Raw genomic sequence first — 27,245 nt, forward strand, 5'->3', positions numbered from 1 at the left:
GAAAATAACTTACGTTTGCAAATAAAACATTTTTTATGACCTTTAAAATGAAAAGTAGCACTAAAAAGCTGATATAAGGTTATAATGTTTCTTTATATTCTTTAATCTAGCATTCTTAATCCATTAAGTTTTCCACACAGACAAATCAAAACAATGTTCATTATTGTATATAAAAATATCTCTAAGTTACCTGTGATTTACAAGGCCATTTACTTTGAAATTGAATGTGCAGTCAAATACTTACCAATAATGAAATTTGAAGGCACTCTGAAGTTATTGAGATACTCTGACTATACTTGAGATGATTTGGTAATTAAATTTTCCCTCCAATATTAAATTAAAATTAAAATCTTTAGCTGACAGTTTTTCTCATTAAAAAGCACTTAAGCCACTTACTGTGTATAGAATGTACACACACATTGTTTCAGGAAGAAATACATGATCTCAGTTATTACTAATATTGCTTTCTTTATTTGATACATTTCAAGCATTGCTAGGAACACTTAAGACATTATGTTCAATTACAGACATTTCATGCTTCTTTAACCGGTGGTCAGTAAAAATAAGTATATTTTATGTTAGTGATGTTGAAAACAGCTAGAGGCAAGAATTCTCATGAATTTCATAGAAACTGATGGTGGGGTAGAGAGGGTAATGTAGTTTTACACCTAAATTTTCACTGATACTTTTCTTGTATCAAAATCCCTCCTCCCGGGGTCGCCTGGGTGGCTCAGTCGTTGAGCGTCTGCCTTCGGCTCAGGTCATGATCCCAGGGTCCTGGGATCGAGCCCCTCATCGGGCTCCCTGCTCCGCGGGAAGCCTGCTTCTCCCTCTCCCACTCCCTCTGCTTGTGCTCTCTCTCTCTCTCTCAATCTGACAAATAAATAAAATCTTTTTTTTTTTTTGATTAAGAAAAAGTATTTTATCGAAGTCGATCCCAGCGCCAAATACTGGCATCATCACAAACAGCTATAAGAATACTGCTATCCCTGCTAAAACTGGTTTGTCGAATAGCAGCACCACATTTATGATGAGTCAGTGTTGTACATTTGGCTTTATGAGGATCTTCTACTTCTAAATCCCAAACATAAAGTTTGCCAACCTGATTGCCCAATGCAAGCATCTTTTGCCAGAAATCCATAGAAAACCTCATGTACCAAATGTCACACTGGCTGTAATCGAATCACCCAAGAATAGTCACATTAGACTCACTGGGTTTAATTTTATCTATATCATCTTCCATTTTGCCAGGTTTCCAGCACACAATGGCATTTTCACAAGACTTGGAAAGTATCAAATCACCTAACCATCGCACACAATCGACATAATTCCTATGTATGTCTCTGGTGGAAAAGTCAGGAAAGTGAATTTTCTGAGAAATAAATGGCCATAGTGACAGTGAAAGTGTTAATAGCCCGATGAGATTCTGTTAGTTTTATTTGGATTATAATCGTAAGATTCCTTAATTGCATTCATCATTCTCCTTGAATTGATCCTCCAAAGTTTAAGAGAGTGATCCATACCACAGGACATTATTTTTTCACCCAAAAGATCATAATCAGCACTTAGAACTTCATCTCTGTGCCCTTCTACACCTCCAAATATCGCCACCAGAGTGTCTGTTTGGATATTCCACAATCGTAATGCATGATCTTTACTTACTGACAGGAGAAGATTTGGATCTCTTGGGTGGAATTTCAGCTCATTGATAGCATTTCCATGGCCAACATAATGCTTTATGCACTGCATTGTTATGGGATTAATTATCCTAATTATGCCTCTAGATCCAGCCACGGCCAGCAAAGGATGGCTTGTATTGCTATCATACGTCCATGCACAAGTGTAAAAGTTTTCATCAGCATCCGCATCCACATAAGATTGCAACAACCAGATTTCTCCTTGTGAGTGACATTCATATAAGGTAACTCTGTTGCTTCCTACAGTTGCAAACACTAATGGATCTCCTTCTTTACTGTGCCAGTTAAATTGTACTCCAAACAATGGTTGATTATGATCTTCCTTGAGACTATTTACACACTCGAAAGAATATTTGCATTTCTTTGACTTCCATTTTCCCTTCCCCCAACTTTTCCTTCCAGGAGCATTTGGTGTATTTGTAGGTGTATCAGGGCGTTCAGTGTTTGTACCACTTTCTATACTGACAGCATCATCATTTTCATCTCCAGAGAGGTCTGGGTTGCTGTTCTCGTCGCTGCTTAGCTTCTGCTTCTTGGCTGCAGGCATGTCTGTTCCCGCCGGCGCTGTTGACACTTCCTCAATAAAATCTTAAAAAAAAAAAAAAATCCCTCCTCCCTCCCTCCCTCTTTCCTTCCTTCTTTCCTTCCTTCCTTCCTTCCTTCCTTCCTTCCTTCCTTCCTTCCTTCCTTCCTTCCTTCCTTCTATTCCGTCTCCCTCTTTCTTTCAACCAACTACACTTAGATTCTCTTTATTCCTCTATTTTGTCATTGTTAGGATCTGGAGATACAACAATATTTTTAAAGGATTATTAGGCATTCAATAATGCATTCATTCAAAAAACATTTATTGAGCACAGCTTCATGCCAGGCACTGTGAAAAGTACTAGGAATAGAGCAAACACCAAGCTCAACATGAACTCCAGCAAAAAAGATAGTCTTTAAATAAAGAATAAAAGTAAAGTAACATGATATGAGAAATACAGGGAGTGAAGAGAAAATAGAGCAAAGATACCCAGCATAATCTAAGTATACAAATAAGACTTATGCTTCTGCAGAAGTTATGTTTAAACTGAAATTTAAAGGAATAGATCAGTCAGGAATGTTCTGGGGGAAAGGAACAGTATATATGGAAAGCATGGAAGAGAGATTTATCCATTGAAAACATTGAAGAAATTTGCTGTGGCTTTGTAACAGAATGTCTCTTGAAGGTTAAATTTTATATATTTGTGTTTTTTCCATCAAGAGAAGAAAAAACTCGTAAATTTATAGCCACATCCACCCAGTGGTGTCAGTAATCTTTCCTGTATATTTAAAAGCATCCTACCTCTAATGAGTAAATAGGTTTTTGTGTTTGAAAGATGAAATTAGCCTCCTATACCCGAAAGGTGCTGAAAAGAAAAAAAAAAAGTGTTCTTCAGAGATGGGATTTTTGTAGAGTAAAAGAAACTTTCAGTTTGAGGCCCAAACTCATTTCTAGGACCTCAGCCAATATAAAGATATTTGTCTATTTTCAACAAATATTTCTTGAACACACGCACAACCATACAGCCACAGCCTTGCTTCTTTGGAACAGAAATTCTAATGGAAGAACAGTAGAAGGGGCCAGAAGGACCGGACACTAAGGAGTGTAACTTTGACAGATTAAGGAAGAGGAATTCTAAAGGACTTTAGCTCTGCTTAGGATATAGGCCACCTACAGAGACGTGTGCGTCTGTTCAGAGGAGAGACCCAGCAGTCAAGAGCAACGCCCGCTGAGGCAAGAAAACGCTGGGGGTATACCCAGGCTGTCCTGTTCCATAATGGACATCAGAAGGACCTCTCTTTTGCTCTGTATATACTTTAGGAGATTGTTGAATCCTTCTTGATTTAATGTTCCTTTTGAGCAACATGCGTAAAAGCATGGAGACATACTGAGTATTAGGAATATAAATAGATATATAGTTGGGTAGAAGGAGATAGGACTGTATTGACTAAGTTAATTAGGGGAGAAGGTACTATTGAGAGTTTCAAGCATGATTGAAAGATGCAAATTTGATTGATAAGCAAAAATGAATAATACTCTGGGAAATGAATGACATGAATTTAAATGAATACAATGCTATGTGGTGATAAAAATGAATCTGATAAATATTTAGAGGCTAGAAATAAAAAGACTATATCACTCAATTTATGTCAGCAAATTTAGTGCAAAGAAAAGACATGAAAAAACATTTCTGATAATTTTTACATAATTGCTTTACTCAACAAATCTTAATGGTGTATTTACTATGCCAGGCAGTTCCCTAAACACTAGGGTTAATGCTAAGTAAAATAGATATTTTCCTTTCCTTTCCATTAACTGATTAGTCTTTATTATATAATGTTAAATAATAATTAAAAGTATTTAAAATGTTCACCATAATGACTGAAATTAAAAAGACTGACAACATCAGTAGTTGGGTCAAGATGTGGACCAAACAGAACCAGAACTCTTATACATTGTTGGTGGGAGTGCAAAATGGCACAGCCTGTTTGGAAAAATGTTATAATAGTTTTGTATAAAACAAAACATACATCTCCCTGGTGACTAAGCAAACATGTAATATTTACCCCTAAAAAATATAAAACAAACAACAACAGCTAAAACCTTATGTATCCAAATAAATATGTACCAGAATGTTTACAGTAGCCTTATTTATAATAGTCCAAAACTGGAAGTCAACTTCCAGGTGTTACTCAATAGGAGAGTGGAAAATAAACTATGGCATTTCATATGAAATACTACTCAGCAATAAAAAACAATAAAACACTGATACAGGTAGCAACATGAATGAGTTGCAAAACATTATTCTGAATGAAAGAAGCTTTATAAGAAATCTTACATGCTCTATTATTGATTTATATTAAAATCTAGAACAAGTAAAACTAGTTTATTGTGACAAAAAGTTAGAACAGTAGTGGTCTTGGGGGTTAGGGGCAAGGAAAGAAGCCTGAGAAAATTTACTGGGATAATAATAATGTTCCATTATTTAATGTTCTATGATAGTAGTTTGGTTTACAGACACTTTTTTTTAAAAATCTGTATAACAAGAAATTCCATCTTTGTTCTTTTTGTGAGGCTCCTCACATATTATTTCAGTGTTCAAGGAATTTTATGATACTCATAGGATGAGAGAGAGTCCTAGTTCCAACAGCTCTCTGGTTTATAATATTTGATGTGGGCACTATATTGCTGTGAAATCTAGTCCTCCATCTTCTTTTGGGCTCTGTTGGGTGAACCGGGCAGATTCATAAGTGCCAGGCCAGATGTGATTGTACTAGTTAGCCTTCAAAGACACCGTGTAACCATGGTCCTATTTTCAAGGTGGGGAGGGGGCAAGATACATAACATTTGATGAAATTTCAACATCCTCATCCTCTTCTTAGTAGCAGCAAAACTTACTCACTCCCTTCTAAGACTGGCTACTTATGCCTTCTCCTCTTACAGTGTCAGCTTTTTGCCCATCACCATCAAGTGCCTGGTAACTTTTGTGATTCTGAAAGAAAAAAAAAGTCATTAATAATGCTTTGAAGCAAGGGCTTCCATACTCATCAAAACAAGGCTCAGTCAACTTTGTGGTATTGAGGAAGGAAAAATACCTTTCATTCTTTCAGTTCCCTTATAACAAGGAGATCAAAACATGAACCAACATATTAACAAACTATCCTGCCAAAACAATATGTTTGTGAAGTCATGACACATAAACAAACAAAATGCATGCCCCAAGAAATGACTAAGTTTGTTTTGGTAATAGGAGTCTTGCTAAGCTTAAGCCAATTTATACTCTGAACATATCACCTAACTTGCACGTTTTGACTAAGAATCAGAATGGGAGAAAATACTACTAAAACAAGAAAATTTTTTACAAGATTATTAATGCTGGCATCCCAGCTCAGGGATCTAAATAATATGAGATATATCAAGGAACTATGTAAAAGGGCCAGAATATCATTTACCTTTATTTATTAGTATGGCTAAGGCTTCCTAACACTGATTCTTAGAATTAGGCAAACTTACCTACCTAGGAGCTGGCAAACCTGAGTTTGGGAGAACTTTCCCACCATGGGGGAATCAACAGATTCCAAAAAGAAGAGGAATAGTGCTGAGCCATGCATAACTGGTTTGCCTTTCCTAAATTTATGGCTCGTGTAATCAGCTACTTCCTCTTAGGAAAAAAGAGCAAAGGATGGAAGGAGGCCAGGAGCTGCACTCCTGTAGAAGGAGAAACATCACAAGTGGGAAGGAAGCATTTTCCTAGTCACAATTCTAATGAGGTTCTAGTAAATGCTAACTGATCATTTTGGCATTAATCTGTGCCTAAAGTGACCATCTGAGAGGAAAATGAAGTAATGCTTAATCTCAGTAGATTATAAGATTTTCAACATGTTAATCTGTTTCTGAGAAATACTGCAATGATGTGCTTAAATGAGAAAATGGAAATTTTCTAAACAGAATATTGAAATCAGTGAATAGAATATTGGGAAGATAATGAAAGAAAACATTCATGGAAATTATTTGGCAATAACTGTTCTATGCCAGGTATAGTAACTGAATTCATTAGCTCTGGGGGATGAAAATGGGATTGGGCTGTCCAAGGATAGACTGTACAGCTTGTTCCAGAATCTGGAGTCTGAAGTCCAGTAACCTAGGCCAGCCAAGCAGGCCTGAGCAGAAACAGACATAATGGCAGAACAGGGAAGAACTAGAGCTATAAATTAATAGCAAGTGAGATGAATAAACAAAGGCACAAGGCAACTGGTCAAAGATGAAAACCCTTTGGCAGGCAAAGCCAGGGACTGAGGTACCATGTGTCACCTATTTATTCAAACAAGGTATTAAGAAAGGATACATTTTGTACCAAACCTCTTCTGGTAATGAGAATACAGCATTGAATAAAACAAAATCCCTGTGACATTCAACTTCAAGGGAATCGGCTATAACATAACATGAAATAACATGGTATACTGAAGTAGAAAGTACAATTCAATTAAGTCAAGGTAGGTTGATGGAGAGTGGCTGGGTCTGGGTGGGGTGAGGGTGGGAGATATATGTTCCAGGTAAAGGAAATAACAACTGCACAGATGTGAGGCAGTTCTGTGCTTGGTGTGTTCCAGGATCAAGTACTTCAAGGCCAAGGGAGAAGAAAAGGTAAGAGATGACATTGGAAGTTAGATATTGTCTATTGTAAGGAGGAATTTATAGGTCCAAGTACAAGTTTTGTCCTTTATTCAAGTTATCTAAAGATCTCCCTCTTTCTCGTCTTCCTTTCCTGAACACTTCAGGCCTGGAGCCATTATATAGGGCAGAGTAATGTAGGTATACACACTTGGAGGATAGCCAAGGTGGATCAGTGCAGGTGTAAAAGCTTAAATAAGATTAAGAGACTGTCTCCATTCGAGTACTTAATAACATGGGGTATTAGAGTCCAATCCAAAGGGCTGGGGGGTGGTTTCCAAATGAAGCAATGGTGCTGTGTGGTATGTTGGAGCCCAGAGTCGTATGGAGGGTACAGCAGATGGGAAGGCAGATTCATTTCAAAGAGGGGGATTGATAAAATGAGTGAATATATTAAGGATAGTAAGAGTCAGATTTCTGTCTACTGGAAATGGAGATATAGGTGTGACTTCATGGTTTTTAATACATACATTCATACACGCACACACATATATAAACCCTGTGTGTGTACATAAAAATATCTACATACATATATTTTCTATGTCCACTCAGAATGTCTGGGAGCAGTAGTATCTGAATAAGAATGAGCATACCTAGCACCCAAATCTTAGCTACTAAATACCATTCTTCACTAAAAGAAACCAGGACTCATTAAAGGAATTGATTCTAGAGGTGGTCAGAGAAAGTACAAGATGAGTCCAGAATAACTTGTGACAAAAAGCAAAGAAATGCTCAGAGGATGAGGGTGGCATGTCAAAATGACACAGAAATTTGCTTGGAAGGACTACCACTTACCAAATATGGAACAAACTAAATACTCAAATAAATGCTGTTTATACATTATAATCCACTGAATAAATAGGAAACTATGAATCCATATTTCTATAAATAGGGATAAATCGAATGTTTGTTGAGGGATGGCATATTTAAACAGTTTTGAAGTATTTTCCCATAAAATAATAAATTAGAAGAGAAAAAGAGTATTTACTTGAAGAAGCTAATCAAATAATCAGAGTAACATCACTGGCAATGGGACAATTCAAAATTTTATATCATTATTGGTGTACAGAAATGTAACAGATTTCTGTACATTGATTTTATATCCCATTACTTTATTGATTTTGTTTCGAAGATGACACAAAGAAATGGAAAAACATTCCATGCTCATGGATTGCAAGAACAAATATTGTTAAAATGTCTATACTACCCAAAGCAATCTACACATTTAATGAAACTCCTAGCAAAATACCAACAGCATTTTTTACAGAGCTAGAACAAGCAGTCCTAAAAACTGTATGGAACCACAAAAGATCCGGAATAGCCAAAGCAACCTTGAAAAAGAAAAGCAAAGGTGGAGACATCCCAATTCTGGACCTCAAATTATATTACAAAGCTATAGTAATCAAAACACTATGGTACTCGCACAAAAGCAGACACATAGATCAATGGAACAGAATAGAAAACCCAGAAATGAACCCACAACCATATGGTCATTTAATTTTCAACAAGGCAGGAAAGAATATCCACTGGGAAAAAGAGTCTCTTCAACAAATGGTGTTGGGAAAACTGGACAGCAACATACAGAAGAATGAAACTGGACCACTTTCTTACACCAAACACAAAAATAAATTCAAAATGGATTATAGACTTAAATGTGAGACAAGAAACCATCAAAGTCTTAGAGGATAAAATAGGCAGTAACCTCTTTGACATAAGTCATAGCAACTTCTTACTAGATACATGTCCGGAGGCAAAGGAAACAAAAGCAAAAATGAACTATCGGGACTTCATCAAGTTAAAAAGCTTCTGCATAGCAAAGGACACAATCAACAAAACTAGAAGGTAACCTATGGGAAGGGAGGAGATATTTGCAAATGACATATCCAGTATAGGGTTGGAATCCAAAATGTATAAAGAACTTATCCAACTCAATACCCCAAAAATGAATAATCCAATTAAAAAATGGGCAGAAGACATGAACAGACATTTTGCCAAAGAAAACATACAGATGGCCAATACACACATGAAAAGACGCTCAATATCACTGATCATAAGGGAAATAGATATCAAAACTACAATGAGGTGGGACACCTGGGTGGCTCAGTCAGTTAGGTGTCTGCCTCCTTGCTCAAGGGGGAGCCTGCTTCTCTGCCTGCTGCTCCCCCTGCTTGTGCTCTCTCTGTTGCTTTCTCCCCCTCTCTGACAAATAAATAAAATCTTAAAAAAAAAACTACAATGAGGTATCACCTTACACCTGTCAGAATGGCTAAAATTAACAGCACAGGAAACAAAAGATGTTGGCGAGGATGTGGAGAAAGGAGAACCCTCTTGCACTATTGGTGGGAATGCAAACTGGTACAACCACTGTAGAAAACAGTATGGAGTGTCCTCAAAAAGTTAAAAATAGAACTACCCTGTAATGATTCAGCAATTGTACTATTATTTACTCGAAGGATACAAAAATACTGATTCAGAGGGACACATGCACCCCGATGTTTATAGTGGCGTTATCTACAATAGCCAAATTATGGAAACAGCTCAAGTGGGCATTGACTAATGAATGCATAAAGAAGAAGTAGTATGTGTGTGTGTGTGTGTGTGTATATATATACACACACACACACACACATGCACATACACACACTGGAATATTACTCAACCATAAAAAAGAATGAAATCTTGCCTTTTGCAGTGATATGGGTAAAACTAGAGAGTATTATGCTAAGTGAAATATGTCAGAGAAAGACAGATACCATATGATTTCATTCATATGTGGAATTTAAGAAACAAATGCGCAAAGGAAAAGAAAAAAGAGAGAGAGGCAAACAAAGAAACAGACTTTTAACAATAGAGAACAAAGTGATGGTTACCAGAAGAGAGGTGGTTGGGGAGATGGATAAAACAGGTGGTAGGGATTAGGAGTGCACTTGCTGTGATGAGTACTGGGTGTTGTATGGAAGTGTTGAATCACTATAATGTACACTTCAAACTAATATTACAGTGAATGTTAACTAACTGGAATTTAATAAAAACTTTAAAAAATTGCATATCACCTCATAGGATGCAGTTGACAGCACATTGTTACATTTATTTATTTATTTATTTTTAAGGATTTTATTTATTTGAGACAGAGAGAGGGAGAGAGAGCACAAGGGGGGAGAAGGGCAAAGGGTGAGGGACAAGCAGACTCCCTGCTGAGCAGGAAGCCCAACATGGGGCTTGAACCTAGGACCCTGACTGAGATCATGACCTGAGCCAAAGGCAGATGCTTAACTGACTTGAACCACCCAGGAGCCCAATATTGTCACTTTTATAATATTCCTCCAAAATAAGCATAATCTTAGTACAAGAAAAACATAATTCAATCCCAAATATAGGAACATTCTGTAACTTCAAAATCTTCAAAAATGTTGAGGACATGAAAGGCAAGAAAAATCTGAGGAACTTTAATAAACTGAAGAAGATAAAAAGAGACATTACCAAATGGAATATGTTTTCCTGAACTGAATTCATTTGCTATGAAGTACATTATTTGGACAATAGGTGACACTTGACTGAAGTCTGAGGATTAGATTGTAGTCATGTCAATGTCAGATAAATCCCTGTTATTGGTGATTGTATTGTAGTTACATAGAAAAATGCCCCCTTTTTTGTGGAAAATACACACTAAGTATTCAGATGTGATGGGGCATCAGGTTGGCCACTTATTCTAAAACGGTTTTGTAAAAATATTACTCTTAGTATTGAACATTTTATGTGATTATAAGTTGTTAGAAATTGAGTAAAAAAGTGCAAATTGTGATGAGAAGCTTTGGTGATTTTATTCGGGGGTGATATGATGTTCCTCATGTTTGAAAAGAAACATCAAGGCTGCTGTGTAGATGGCAGGGTTAAGGATGGAGAGGGGGAAGGTATTAAAAAAAAGAGAGACAAATTGAGATGCCATTGTAGTAATTTAGAGGAAGATAGTGACAGCTTGAACTAGGGATACAACGGAGTTGCTGGTGAGCATCAAGTGGAGTTCAGTTATTTTTTGGAATGATGACCTACAAAATTTGCTGGATGTAGAGTATGTAGGACAGACAAAAGGTATAGGATGACTTCAAGGTTAGACAAAGGTTCTTAGACCCAGATTCATTGATTGCCTTTAACCTATTCATTTTCCCCGTCTTGTACTACAGCTCACATGTCACTGCAACAATATTCTGAAACTAATTTGAGTCACTGAGAGATAAACTAGTCATGAGTTATAGAACTATGACATTTACAAAAGCCTCAATAAGGAAATTACTGTTTATATTAAATCAACAAGAATGTGAGAAGACATGTATCATAATGATTGGAGTAAGTACAATGCTATAATACAGAAAGGGTTTTGAGTTCTAACTCAGCCTATTGTAATTTTGGACAAGTTTCTTAAACTCTAGAAACTCAATGTTTTCATATGTAAAATGAGGGATGATATCTACTTTATAGAGTTGTATAAGGATTCATTGGTAATGTAAAGTGGTTGGGATTGAGCTAAACATAGTTGTAGTTACTATTATTAATAGTAGTGGTAGAGTTGCATTGTGTCATATATCCAAAGACTGAATAGATTCTCTCTTTAGTTTGAAGGAAATATTAGGTTTAAAAATGTGTGGAAGGAACGTGGAAGAATCATAGCAATTGCTATCAAGGATTATCTTTGAAATTTATAACAATAGTTAATCATGTTTTCAAATCTCTTAAATTATGCACATTTCTCATAGTTCGCTTATATCTAAAGGATGAAAAAAATATTTTAAAATGTTAATACTATGTTGGTCCAGGAAAATTGTCTTCAATCATATCAGTGTATCTAATAATTTAGAAACAAGCATTTGGTACAACATTCACTCTAGACAGGTGAATGTTCTTGTTGCTTAGAATAGAACATATTTCTTTCAGGCATTCCTTCCCAATCCAATTTTATATTCTCTATTTACTATGCTTAATCATTATGCTAAGGCTTGTTTGAAAACAGTTGCTCTTAATTGTAAAATTGAACTGCGCCCCATTAAGCTCTTGCCTAGCTGCTTTTGAGATCCTTGGTGGTTTGGACTGTGGGGATGCATCCACATTTTCTCTCTGCCAGTTCCTTTTATCTTTTGTCTCTAATGCTATCCCTTCAGTGTTTCAGCTGCTAAGTGGTTGTAACGTACGCCTGATATAATTTCCTGATGACGGGTGCATTGTTCTCGCTACTGATCTGTCAGCAGGAATACCACCTGTGTCTGAGAATTTGGGACCAGAAGGGTTTTGTATTTTACTGAAGCGAGAGGGAAAATGTAGAATTAAATAGAAAGAAGCATTCCAGTCTGTCCATTAACTTCTGATACCAAATTTTGCACCAACTATAACATAAAAAGAAAAAGAGTAGGGACTATGTGAGCTTTATAAATTAACCCACAAAGAGATCTGAAGTCTTTTTGACTGTTTTTAAAAATTGCAATATTTCAACTTTTCATATGGATGCATGTACATTATTTATTCAATATTTGTGAATGCCTACGCTGTGCCAAGCCTTTGTCCGGGTGCTAGGGATAATGTAGATATAGTCTCACTCTCTTATAGCCTAGAGTCTACTTTGCAGCAAAAATTTTACCATATTGGGTCTCCCAGCTTCAAAAATACTAAGTTATTTTATTGTGATATTAGAACGATTGGTATTACATAAATTCTTGTTAAAACTGGGTGAAATTCTTGCTATCTATATAACCTTTGTCAATTACTTAGCCATTGTGAGTTCAAGAATGACAAATGAAAAACCAAGTGTGCTGGTCCCCCCTATAAAATGAACACTGAATTCTAGGTAGACTTCTAGACATCCATAAGGCTTTTATGAAAAGGATAGGAGCCCTGTGAATAAATCTGATCTAGGAGTCAACCTGCACAATCAAGGCAGTGTGAAGCTTGTAGGCTGAATTTACAATTTGGGTTTCACAAAACTCAATTTATTTGATACCAAAGTCATTGCAGCAATGAGAGCATGTGGTCCTTTAAGGTCCACTGAAGTCAGGAGCTCAAGTTTCTAAACCTGATTTTGGACTTTACACTGATTCTGTTTCTTGCTGTTGGGTTGGTGTATCATGCCATCTCTACCCTCTGGACCAACCACATTGTTACAGATTCTTTCATGCAGAAGCCCTGTTTACCACAGCACCTATTAACTTGTCTCACATAGTAGCCTTCCTATTGCCATGGAGATGCCAGAGAGGGTTTGTTTGTTTGAGTTATAGACAGGACCTTTCTAATACTCAGCTAGATCTTGTATGTGGGTTCACTGGGGGTCTTTGCGGTCAGGAAAGAACAGAAATTCCACTCTTTTATCGTTTGCCTCACAACTGTCAGCAAAAGAATACCAGAGGTATCAAAGAAAAGCATGTAACAAGACAGGAGTCAATCAAGAATCCTATATAAGCTTCTTTTTATTCAAATTATCCTATCCATCTAACCAATATATTAAAGAATAGTTATCTTCAGGTCCATAGTCTTCATTCCCATGGAGATAAAAGTGTCCATTTATGTATTTAATGAAGTCACAATACATTTTGTATGTGTGTTTTGGTTTTGGTTACATTTTTTATTTATTTATTTTTTGTCATTTGAGATTAAATAAAAAGTAAAACTGTATTCCAGCATGCTGAGATATACCTGAGCATTCAGTTAACTTCAGTACCTTTCCTCTATAAAGTGATCATCACTCAGTTAAAGTGGTTCCTACCCGCCTCTATTACTCCTGAACATATTAGCCTGTTTTATATCCTCTCATCCTCTAATTCCTGTTGAAATGATCTTATTTCTCTGTTTATTGTTCATTTTTCCTTACCAGTTTTCACTAGAGAAGAAGTTACTTGTCTTTCATTAAAACAACTGTGGTTAGAACAGTGCCTCAAAGGCCGTGTACTTACTATTTTAAATGAATAGTCAGTTTTTAAATGAAATGAGACTATCTGGTCTAGACATGATTGTTTTCAAAAGAAAGAGAAATTTCTTTACCTACCACTTGCAGTAAGGAAGGCTTATTATAGAGAATATATATATATATATATATATATATATATATATATACATATATATATGGCATACAAATGATTATTTTATTAGTTTTTAAAAAAATGTCTGTTTTCATTTCAATCATTTCAATTAAATCCTGCTTTATTTGCAATTTCATTAACCAAGATGTTCAGTTAAGTAGAACTTCATGTATATAATATAAGGGTGATTTAAATTCACAGTGGAAGTACTGGGAAATCACAAGATCCTGAAATATTTTCTTGTCTACAGAAAATGAAAATTTATTTAATAAAATTTTAGAGGTTAAGGGGACTATTGAAATTTTCATCATTGGGTATCAGCAACCCATTTACATATGAAGGGTACTCAGTGTCCTTTAAATAGAATATTTAATTGGTACATCCAATTTATTATGATAAAATGTAACTTAGTGACTTGTATTTGGTGAGCCCTGTTAACTATGACTGATTTTCTAAAATTATTGTTATTCAAACACTAAAACATAGGACCACTTTGAACTAGGTAATCACAGCTGACAAACAGTATTTGTATTTATAATTCCCTTGAAAAACCCCATTGGCAGTGATAAAGGAAATGTGACTGCAAAAAAAGATGTTATAAAAAAAGATGCTGTATGTTTATTAAATATTTTAGCTCTGCAGAGCCCAGTAGAAATCTATACAATTTTTAAGCTCTTCTGATAGATCACGGAGGTGGTCATTATTATCCTGCAGATTCCTGAGATGCTAGAACTCCCTGGGGACCTATAAACTACTTAATTCTTCTACCCCTAAGTCTATGACTTCATCTGTCCCTTTCCCTTTTATAATAAAATTGGCCAGTATTTTGAATCCTATCCTCTTTCTTCTAAAGAATTTTGCATCTTGGGTTAGCAACTTTCTCTTGAGTCCAAGTCATTCCCCGATTTTCTGCTCAAACATTTCAATGAGATATCCACACCTAAGCTTGACAATTGATGTGATTCTTCAGACCTGCATGTGATCAAGGGAACCTTCCATGTCTGCAGCCTCCAGGCCTGCCTCTGGCAGTTAGCTCTCCTCTGAGTTTACCTCAGTGAGCACATAATGTTTTCTATGAGCAACATGATGTGATTAAGTAGGGAAACACTAATCTTAACCTGATGTCTTGACTATATGGCATCCTATTGTCATTCTTTATGTTCCAGAGAGGTTTTCCCTCAGTACTCTTCCCTAAACACAGGACAGGATACATTCCTGTATTATTTTCCCTGTTGATTTTTCATAGTACTTTTTACACATTGTAATTAATGTGTTAGTTTATTCACTTGTCTGTCTCACCAGTGAATGAATGAAAGGGGCAAATACACACATTCAATATGCTTGACTTTCATCTCTTTTATTTTCACCTTCTTACTGTTTGGAACACACACAATATTGTTATGAAAAAGAAAAAAAATGTAGAAATATATTACGGCAGGATTGAAGAAGTATGACTAAAAGTTGATAAACATAATTTTTATAAAATCTTAATATATGAGAAGTTAATGATATGTTATCACTGTTAGGCTTTGTAGAAATTTTATTGAGCTGTTGGGTATATCTCTCACTTCTGTGTATGTAGCAGTCTTTCCCCCCTTTTCTGAAGACAGAACCCTTTTCTTCCTTTGGGACACTGCACTCTTGCCTCCAGATAAAAATGTGAATTATATTGCTTCACCTGTATTACCATAAATGACCAAGGCTCGTTCCACAGATTATTGAATACCTCTGAGATCTATGATTGATCTAGGACTGACAGGTACACTAAGCAGACTGAATTACAATCCTTTTCTTAGTGATTGGCATGATGTCAGCACTAAATACTTTGTAAGCCTAAAGCTACTATGGGCCATTTTGCCACCACACGAACACCTGATTAAGAACTCAGCAAACACGGAAGGCAAAGATATGGATTGCGGAAGGAAAAAACTCCAACTCCGGATCCAATCTAAGCCTAAATACTCCTGGACTTTTCAGTTATATGAATCAATCTTATTAGCTTAACAAGGTTTCTTAAATGTATTCCAATGATTGCTCAAAACCCATCTCAAAAATATAATTTTTGATCAAATATAATTATCATCAAAGCCAGTATGAATCCCACTTCACAGATGATCTCTACACTGGCCAATTTTCTTTGGGCAATTAAAAGTAAATGGTAAATGTTTATACATTGACTTTAAATAGTAATATTTATTTACACTTTTGATGAAAAGGAAAAATAAGAATGATCCATGAGAATTTTCCCTTAGCAACATCAGCTTAGGGCAAGAGATCCCTGTTGGTAGCACGTTATTTTTATCAGGACTGCTGCTTCTAAAATAGTACAATATATTTATAAAAATTGTGGAGAATATACATTTTTACCAACTTGAATCCATTAATTTTAGTCACAAGCCTATGCTTGCCAGCATTAGTATCTGTCATTCATATCTGTCTTATAGGAAGAAATTCATATGGGTAGAAATTCATATGTAGAGCAATTCCCATACTTTTGCTTGACCAATGTTTTCATTTGTTAGTAATTTCTAAACCAAAAGAACCTTTCTTTTCATGTAAACTTACCCAGAAGCCCGTGTGTAAATTGTTAGTTTATTAAAATAAATTACTATTCCAGTTAAGCCTGGGATAGTTCTTATTGAGGTGAGAGTGGTAGATCTACAGTTTGGCCTTTTATACCACTTCACCCCTATGTCACTTTTGGGAAGAGCATAGGGCTTAATGAAGCTGTTTGAAATCCACTGGGATTTAAAAAATGTGGATCAAAGTGAAAAGGTGACAAGTAGATTAGTATTGCACCAAGGTAGTATATTTTTTATCATCATCACATCTTTTGTTAGAGATTGTCTTGTTAAATGTCATAAATCGAGGGGCACATCTTTTATTTGTTTTGTTTGTTTTTCTTTTTCTTTTTTTTTTTTTTTTTTAAAGATTTTATTTATTTGACAGAGAGAGACATAGCGAGAGAGGGAACAAAAGCAGGGGGAGTGGGAGAGGGAGAAGCAGGCTTCCTGCTGAGCAGGGAGCCCGATGCGGGGCTCGATCCCAAGACCCCGGGATCATGACCTGAGCCGAAGGCAGACGCTTAACGACTGAGCCACCCAGGTGCCCCGTTTTGTTTGTTTTTCTAGTAACAGTTGCCTGGGGAAATGTATGCTAGTTCCTTGCATGCTGGTCTGCTCACTGAAAAGGTGGCAATGACCTGACAGATATGACAAGGAATTTATTTTGCCTGAGTGATCACATAGTTAATGGAACATTAAAACTTTGATTCTTATGATTAGGTGATTAACAAGAATAATTTCTTAGAAAATACTGTTTGCTAAGAGCAAGGACACAATAGAGGTTTGGAAGAGTTGCCTTATGTGTCAAAACAGAGTAATAATTCAGAAACATCCAAAATAAATGAAGTGAATTAGAATGGCAGATGAAAATTTCTGTTGGGAAGTAGTTTCCTGTTGAGTTAAGCAATGTGCTAGTTTCACAGCTGCCATAGCATGTCTCTCTTTTTTATTTTTGGTCTACTTCACATTAACCTACAAGCAGTCTCCCCAAAGAATGTGCTGGAAATAAAAAGACATTGAAGAAGTTACACTTTAGGTAAGAGTATTCAGTGCCTGGGAGGCTCTGTGTCGGCTAGTGGCCCTGATCAATGACAGAAGAGGTGCTGATCTGGCAAGAAACTTCTTGCCCTCTTGACTTCATTCTTCTCTTCAGTCCCTGATCCACCTTAGATTTGTTTCTTCTACAGGTCTACAGCTGCCATTCTTTTCTAACAATTAACTCATGCAGATATTAAGCCCCTGGGTGTTATTATAAATGCTAACTAGGTGAGCTATCATCATTCCCTCATCATAAACCAAGTTCCCGCATAAACTTAGATCTCTTTCTGGGCTCTCTGTTCTGATTATTGATCCTTATATCTATACTTCTAACAATACCATAATGTTTGAATTATTATAAAGCAGATAAGATAAATGAAACAATTATGTGTTAACCTGATAGACCTCAAAAAACTTGCATAAGGGTTTATACAGCACAGTGCCTCTTAAGTAAATTTAAATTTATGCAAAGAAATATTACATATTATTTATAAATAAATACATATATAATTAAATAAGTGGTTCTCAAAGTGCAGTCTAAGAACTCCTCGAGCTGTCAAGATCTTTTTCAGAGGTCTAAGAAATCCTTCCTTTCCCATCTATGTATCTGTGCCAGACCAGGTTTTCTTGTAAGGTATTTCAGATAAGACCTCATGTCACACTAGATTTAATGCAGAAATAAATATGGATCCTGCTTTCCTCTATTTAGCAGACATTAAAAATGTTCTCAAAAATGTTTAAAAAATTACTCAGCACTATTTTCTTCTTTTTTAAAAATTTTGTTTTTTAAAGATTTTATTTATTTATTTGACACAGAGAGAATGATAGAGAGAAAGAGAGCACAAGCAGGGGGAGCAGCAGAGGGAGAGGGAGAAGCAGACTCCCCGCTGAGCAGGGAGCCCAATGCGGGGCTCGATCCCAGGACCCCAGGATCATGACCTGAGCTGAAGGCAGATGCTTAATGACTGAGTCACCCAGGCACCCCAGCACTATTTTCCTCTTTAGGAAAATTTATTTTTCATGACGATGCTACTTACGGTAACAAGTCATGGGTTTATTCACTTATTTAAGATCCATTAATAAATAAACTTTCTCAATTTTAATTTCTAATATGATGAATAGAAATAACTAACATAAGGCAAAACTTCTGGGCTCCTTAATAATCTTAAATGAGTAAAGGGGTAGTGGGAATAAAACATTTGAGAACTGTTGAGTTAAAAAATAAAACTGTAGACATGAAGGATACACAACAAAATCTCTGATAATGATATTTTTTTGTTTAGAAGGAGAGAATTATGGGTACTGGGAAGGAAAGTAAAAGGGAAAACTCAACCTTATCAATTTTGTTCCATTTCTTTATGAAATGATTGAAGATACAGTGACAAAATACAAATATTTGCTATTCTAACTCATTTTGGGGGGAGTTTGCTCTATTATTTTCTTGACTTTAATTTTTTTTTCTTTTGTAATATTGGTATGAGGAATAGTTCTTTTCTCTAAAGTACTCATGACTTACATGATATATATTCTTGTAAATATTCTTTTTCTCAAACACTGTATAGACCATCCACATGTTCCTAATGCATGTGTACCTGGGAGGAAATGGTTCAGGAGATCATAGCACTACAGCCAAAGGTAACCAATGATGATCTGTGTTCACAAGTCAATACTCTTTCCTTTTTGTTTCTTCATATTAATAATATGTTTCCTGCTTAAGGACTACTCTGTTTTAAAATAAGAAGTCATCAGCAATATTCATTATTAAAGCAACATAAAATACTTTTCAAATAAGAATCACATTTTATTTTCTGGTGCAGTACTCTGAAAAGATGTGAACAAAGTTGATTTTTTAGTAGCCTAGCAATAGCATGTTGGTTTGAGTGAGATAATTTTTATCTAGAATATTATCTATATTTCAGGCAATGAAATTGTATCAGGAATCAAACTTATATGGGGCTTTTTTTGATAGTGTCTTCATGAATGTATTTTTACAAAGCTTATGATATGTCTGATTCTGAAACATTTCAAAGGTGGGAACCAGTCATACAACACCCTTTGTTTTGGGTTACAGAGGAAAACATACCTAGCCAAGATCATCTTAACAGAGTGAGAGCCCAGAATTGAAGTATGAAAACAGAAGTTCTTTTCTCAGGTCTTCCACCAATGAAAAACTGTTGCTTTTGTCAAGTCTCTTAAGTTGGAAAAAATCACAAAGGCACTCTAGCTAGCTCATACAAGAAGGACTTATAGTGAAGATTCAGTAGGATGATCTCAGTAGAGATAGAAAATGAGGTAAGCTTCATGGAACTAGGATCGGGAAATGGAAATTTTTTTTTAAAAAGTTAACTATATTTCTCTTTCTAGAGATTCAACTGTCTTTTGGCCTCTTCCTTTCTCTGTACGGTCAATTGTCGCCTCTCAGGACCACCTTCCTTTACTTGTTCACAAAATGAAATTTTTGGTTTCACATGCTTTGATGTCCATGTTACTCACCTTAGCTTTGACCAGATATGTTTTGTCCATTTAAGAGTAAGGTAACTGGGATTGTTGGGTGGCTCCTATTACAATGAATCATTATATTAGAAAATAATCCATCTCTAAAATCATTGGCATGCAATGTAGATAATGGTGGAGAAGGCCATATTCGAATCTACACAGTAAAACTTGGATTTTCCCATTAGATACTATAGTTATCTCTCCAAAGTCTTCAGCCACCTAATTCTGGGATTCTTTTTTTTTTCCTCCCTTCTGTCCACCAAACAGCTTCTAATATTCTCTCCATTTTTCGGATCTCAGCATAGCACAAAACTTCTGTTTCCTTCAAACTACATACCACACACACACACACACACACACACACACACACACACACATAGTAAAATTAATATTGACCATGCATTATTCTTCAAACATGTCATCCTAGGATAGAGCCAAAAAGCTGATCTTGGTTTACTTTGACAGTTATATTCACAGAAGTTATTTGTCACTTAATTCCATTTGTTGAAGAGGTAGTACTTTGAGATGAATTTATGCTATGGATGAGCTTCTCTTGCTGAAAACAGGTCCTCAGTCTAGGGTCAATCAGTATATAAAGCATGTAGGAGAAATTGAGTGTGGCTGAAAATGAACTGATACATTCAAGGCAGATATAGGAATTTAGGTAAGTAAATTCACATCTCTAAGGATTTAAGCTACCCCCAATGATAACTTATAATCTTAAAATTCTGAAAGATAAAAATAAATATATGGAATGACATCATTTTATTTTATATAGCATCTTATATAATCGGTCAAATCAATGTCAATCTTTTAGTAATTATGTTTTTTAGTATTTTTAAGTAATTTTTTGTAGTAATTTCTATTTTTTAATATTTTCCCATCATAATACAGTTGATTTCTTCCAACATCTCAGTAATCATAACATAAAGTCAATTCATCTTTATTATATATAAGACATAAGTTTTTGCTATTTTAGTAACATTTCTTTAGGTAAATGTTTATGAATTTCTTTACTGAAAACAGTTTAAGTGTTGGAGTGCAAGTCCTTTGTTTGGCTGACCATTGTCTGTAATTCGGAATCTCTATCTCCATTCCTAGAACACACAGACAGTATTGATCAAACCCCATATTTACTAAACAAATTTATAATATCAAAAACTCCAAATGAAAGGTTATATGTATTTTCTGAATACAATTAATACTTTAGTATCAGTGAAATGAAAAATCCCTAGGCATGAATTGCAAAAAAAAAAAAAAATAATATGTTTATCAGGTAATAAAATTATAATAATTTCATCTTTTCCCTTATTGTCACAATATTCTATCAGGTCAAATACCTATAGTTTAAACTGATCTCTAAAGTAATTACTGTCTTTTTAATCAGGTTTTTTAGTCATAAACTTAAAATTAAGGTTAAAAAATATTCAAGTTCACCACCAATCATTGTATATCTAGAGATGACCAAGTCATACAACCCTTGAACTCACTGTATATAGGCTATAATGGTAGAAACCGCCCATCACCAAACAGCTAGAGGACAGGGTTGTAAGTATGTAGTCAGAGATACACATTATTTATAAGAGCAAATTTGGAATAAACACACTGTTTATTAATAAAAACATTGCCCAATCAGGGAATTACCAAATAAATTATAAATGAATTATTATACTTTACTGTAACTAAATATTTTGGCTCTATTAAATATTATGTCTCCTAATGTGTGTACTATGAAGAAAACGCACACAATAAAGTTGTTATGAAGAAAAGACAAAATACGTTAAGTCTATAGTACCTCAGTCACACACACACACATATATAAACAGAGTGAGAAAAGATGTGGGGGAAGGAAAGCATAGCAGCCTTTGTGGGCTGGTTGTTGAGATCTTGTGAGTGGAGAAGCACAGAATACTGCTCTGCAAGGTTCCAGAAATAAGGCAGCAGATGCATGAAGAAGAACAGAGCAGAGAGCAGTGTCACTACAGACTGAAGGAAAGGCTGAGAACATAACCACAGCTTTGGTTCCAAATACGTGGATCTTGTTCCTCTGGAGTTCAACAGCCATTAATTACCATCCCTGAATTCTGTAAAACCTCCCTGAATTATTAAAATGCTCCCCTTAAAAAAATGTTCCCCTTTTACTTAAACTGGTTAAATTTATCTACTATTACTTGTAGTCAAAAGAGCTTTAACTGAAGGAAATTTTTTCATTAAGTAGATAAAGAATACAAATCAATACATTTTTAGGAGCTTATATGCTTGTATTACACCTTTTGATACCTAAGAGTAGCTTACAGATAATTTTGCTTAATAACCTCAAACAACTCTCCTATCATAATATTTATAGTGCTATCAAGTGCAGAGAGTACGTTTCTAAATTCAACTTGAAAGCCAGATTGCTACTTTTCAGTTTCTAAGAAGACTGACCTTATAGAGGAAACTACCTTGAATTGCAGAACACATTCCTCGAGCATGCTGTCCAATAGAAATTTCTGTGATGATTGAAATGTTCATTCTGTGCTGTGCAGTGTGGTAGTCGGTAGACATAGGTAATTACTGAGAATTTGAAAGGTATCTAGTGTGATTGGGGAACTAATTTTTAAATTTTATTTAATTCTAATGAATGTAAAAGCAAATAGCTACATGTGGCTAGTGGCTTATATCCGCACAACCTTCAAGTGTACCTAGGAAAAGTAGAAATATAATTAATGCTACGTTAGCATTAAAAATCACAACTATCTCTTATATTCTTGTGCACATTGGATGTCTCCTGGTTTATGAGATTTTAGCATATACATTACAAATTGAATCTTTAAAATAATGTCTTTTTTCTTTAGCTTATCATATATCTAAAAATATGGAAAACTTAAAAGAAATCCAGAGTAGGCTTCCTACTTCAATAATATTAGTCCTGGGGTGCCTGGGTGGTTCAGTCAGTTAAGCGTCTGCCTTTGGCTCAGGTCATGATCCCAGGGTCCTGGGATCGAGTCCTGCATCGGGCTCCCTGCTCAGCCGGGAGCCTGCTTCTCCCTCTCCCTCTGCCTGCTGCTCCCCCTGCTGGTACTCTCTCTCTCTCTCTCTCTCTCTCTCTCTCTCTCTCTGTCAAATAAGTAAATAAAATCTTAAAAAAAAATAGTAATAGTCCTATTAACCAAAACAAAGCAAAAGGTAGAGAAAAAAAGACAAGTAAGCGGGAAACAGCAAAAGCATATCAAACAGTAAGCAACAGATAACAAGTGCCTACTGTTTTCTAGGGAAATAGCAATTATTTAGAAAAATCACATAAATTTTGAAAACGTGTCTGAAAAGTACATTGTGGCTAGTAAACCATTGCTGTCAAATATAATTCATAAACATTTTTAGACAATATTTCTGATCTTGAGCTGGTTAAAAAAGGACTTAGAACAAATAAAACAAATAATTATAGCTTATGATAGAAGGAACTGGATGATATTTAAAAATCAGTTATGTGCTATAATAATTATAAAGAGGGAAATATCACTCTGGCACAAGTGGACTAGAAAAGCATAAACAAAATTTAGATAGGACCTAGATAATTGGCAAGGTGGAAAAAAAAAAGAGTGTGTTTAGAAGAGAAAATATAGTAGAGAATGGATAATGAGTAGATCCATAGGGCTATGCAGGTGCAGTGGTAGAAAGGTTGGACAAAGAAGATTGCAGACACGTACTGGATGGACTGAGGAGCACTGAGGAATTTAGACTTTATTGCAAAGGTGATATAAGTCCCAGAAAGTGTTACAGTTAACTCATGGATCTAGGGTTGTCCATTTAATACGTGTAAACATGACTAGTATCTCTATATGGGTTTCTTAAGGATTTTCTCTTCAACTCGGACATACTCTGTTCTATAAATAATAATAAAGTTGATTTATTAAAAAATAAAATATTTATTGACTATAAAAATTAATGGTAACCTACTTTTTTTATAACTAAAAAATGCTTTCGAAACAATTTTCATACTTGGAAGGAAGCCTGAAAATGCAGCCTCTTCAGATTTTGGTCAAAGTTGTTTTTTGTTTTGTTTTTTGTTTTTCTCGTTTTGGTGGGGGGTGGTGTTCAGCTATAATGCTTTGACTGAGCTGTTCCTGAAAATAATTTTTGTACCAAATGTGAGAGAAAAAGCAAACAAAAACCTTATCTGGCTTAGAAAGCAAATGATCTAAAACATTGTGAGTTAACAATGGTTCAGATTCACTCACATCAGTCTCCATTTATCTACCATGATGCTTATATACATTCAACTAAATGGTAGTTTTGTACAAAAGCATGCAGAAATCCAAACAGAAGAGCAAAATAAAATTATAAGTACACTAGGAGGCAAAGAGATGAAGCCCGTGTTTTAATGTTCATTCTAAGATAAGTCTGTGACTAAATAGTAAAAACCAAAAGGTTTTTTCGTGTTCTTCTTAGACTTATCCAATTGAACTTGTGTGATACTTGAAATATTTTGTGTCTGCACTATCAGTAGCTACTAATCACTTGTGACTGTTGAACATTTGAAATGTGACTAGTGTTACTGAGTGACTGAACTTTTAATTTTATTTAAATTAGCTTAAATTTAAATAGTGTAGGTTATATAATTTTTTCTATGTAAACATCCAATTTCTATCACATAAGCCAAAAATATCAATAATTAAGAAATCTGAAAGGCCAAGTGTAAGTCTTGAAATTAGTAGCATCATATTCCCTATACACAATAGCATCTTCCCCTTTTATTGTGTCCCATCTATGCTAAAATAATTTGGGCATTAAATATAGAGAATATTTCCCTTCTAAACTCCTGGCCCATTTTCTGATTGTAACTTTTTAAAAATGATTAAGTTCCTTCAAACTATAAGGAGAGACTATAAGGAGAAAGCAAATTTAACAATAGACTTGATGTTGACGCTCAGAATTAATGTATCAGACAAATATTAGAAGTGGCAATGTCAAATATCTGCATTTATCGATTGAGTTCTATTTGGATACCACTAGAAGGCTTCCCTCTTAAAAATGATGTTTATGCCAAATCAGAATATTTTTAAGCACCTATAAAATTTCTTAATATTATTTGTAAAAATAACAATGTTTTTAGAGGTTCATATCATGATAAGATAGAATTCTTAAAATAAGATGTTATCATGACAAGATTTTATCTTGAGGAAATAGATATAAACACATACATATACACACATAGTTGACCCTTGAACAACACAGGTTTGAAATGTGTGGGTCCACTTACACATGGATCTTTTTTCAATATAGTAAAGTACTGTAAATGTATTTTCTCTTCCTTATAATTTTTTAAATAACATTTCTCTAGCTTTAAGAATACAATATATAATATATATATAACATACAAAATTTGTGTCAATTGACTGTTTATGTTATCAGGAAGGCTTCCGGTTAACATTGGACTCTAAGTAAGTTTTTGGGATGTCAAAAGTTATACATGGATTTTCAACTGTGCAGACAGTTGGCACCCCTAACTCCTGTGCTGTTCAAGGGTCAACTACATATCTTTTTTAAAAATTCAAGAGTATAAAATAAAACTCAGGTGTATTCATAATGGATATAACCTATGTGTGTTTCTTTCATTAGATATAAAACAAACAAACAAACAGAAAAACCCCAAAGGTTTACTTGGTAACCGCATGTCAGAGGATACATGAAATACTCAATTTTTAAAATATATTCTGACATAGATAACATTTTAACTAAATACTGGCAAGAACTCACAATAGAAGACATAAGGTGTGTACCCTCTTTCTCTCAGCCATTGACATGTATGGGTATTTGTGGCTGTAACCTCATATGAATTAGCTTTGAATCTCATGCATTCATGTGCAGGTCTTATAGTCAGAATATAGTTTAAATCCTAATCCTAATCCTTTTAATCTATGTGATATTGGGTGAATTATGTTACATTGTATACTCAAGAGAAAATTTTTGAATGAGATTGGCAGGAGCCATGAATAATTCATTCTTTTGGCAGAGTCTAAGTACCTAACCTTCTGAGGTTGAGACACTGACGCAGCCAGCACAGAGCAAAAGGGAGATAATATATGGTCCAGATAAGGGAAATGGAAATAATCTGTAAATTGGCAGACAAAAAATATGAGTAGAACAAAATCGCTAAAATGAATGAATGAGAGTAAAGAAGTAAATGAAAAAAGATAATAGGAGATACTTTAAAGAAGTAGCCAAGGAAAATATACATGGCGGGAAATAATGGTGTCTCAGAGACAGGTGTCACAAAACATATGACAGGGTAGATTAGTTAATTTGAAAGGATTAATCTATATACATTAATATAAGTTAATATATATATATATATTAGTGTACATTAATATGTATTGGTATTTATTAAGTTTGAATTTTTGGTGTAGTTATTTTTGTGACATAGCCATGGTAAATCCTTGGAATTTGCAAAAGAGAAAAATTAAGGTTCAAAAAATCTAAAACTAAAATAAAAAATGTTATCCCAGCAATTTAAAGATTATGCTATTAAATACAAATAGGTCAGATTACTACACAATTTAGTATTTGGGGGTTGGGCAGGGGGTGATGTGAATGAATAGATCTGAGTATATCTGGGCTACACTATTAACAGAATGCTCCCTATTAGGATCATCAATGACAAATAATTTTATAGTGTAGTGATTAAGGGCAAGGATGCACTTTGAAGTAAGACTGCAAATATAACTAACACTGGCTCTGTGACTTCAAACAATTCAATATATTTTTTCTTCCTCTTCATATTGGTGTGAAGTAGTCAGATAAATCTTAAGTCCATATGAATTGCACATCGGAGCTCACTGTTTAAATAAAACAAATCGTGTGTTCCCAACAGTTTGGAGCATTACATGCTCTAGATCAAGAGTATCTCAGTTGGGAATATTACTTCAACAGTTACTAGTCATGCGACATTGAGCAAATATATCCCAGCCTCAGCTACATCATCTGTAAAATGGTCGTAATAATCATAATAGATATAGTTAGCACACAAATACGAGGATTAAATGAAATAATCCATATAAAACTTTTGGGAAAGTGCCTGGCATGCCTGCATACTCAAAATTTACTCCCTATAATTTTATAAATTATAACTTATAAATTATATAGTTACCCATTATTTTATTGTTGTAATTATAAACGCCATTTTCATATGGAACCTCAACTTACTGATGCGCTGTTT

At 34.9% G+C, this 27,245-nt stretch overlaps 2 protein-coding genes across 2 annotated transcripts in view; one reads left to right on the plus strand and one right to left on the minus strand.

The window, feature by feature from the left end:
- Positions 1-27,245, plus strand: part of CCSER1 (coiled-coil serine rich protein 1) — a 1,392,827-nt gene that overhangs the window by 1,031,365 nt on the left and 334,217 nt on the right. The window lies entirely within an intron of this gene.
- Positions 908-19,124, minus strand: LOC118555690 (polycomb protein EED-like). The gene is given in 5 exon segments (XM_036123917.2): positions 908-1,389; positions 1,428-2,285; positions 3,076-3,085; positions 5,162-5,212; positions 19,068-19,124. Coding segments are annotated over 5 exon segments (1,443 nt in total). The 3' UTR covers positions 908-922.

This window comes from Halichoerus grypus, chromosome 3 (genome assembly GCF_964656455.1).
Source record: "Halichoerus grypus chromosome 3, mHalGry1.hap1.1, whole genome shotgun sequence".
NCBI classification, from domain to species: domain Eukaryota; kingdom Metazoa; phylum Chordata; class Mammalia; order Carnivora; family Phocidae; genus Halichoerus; species Halichoerus grypus.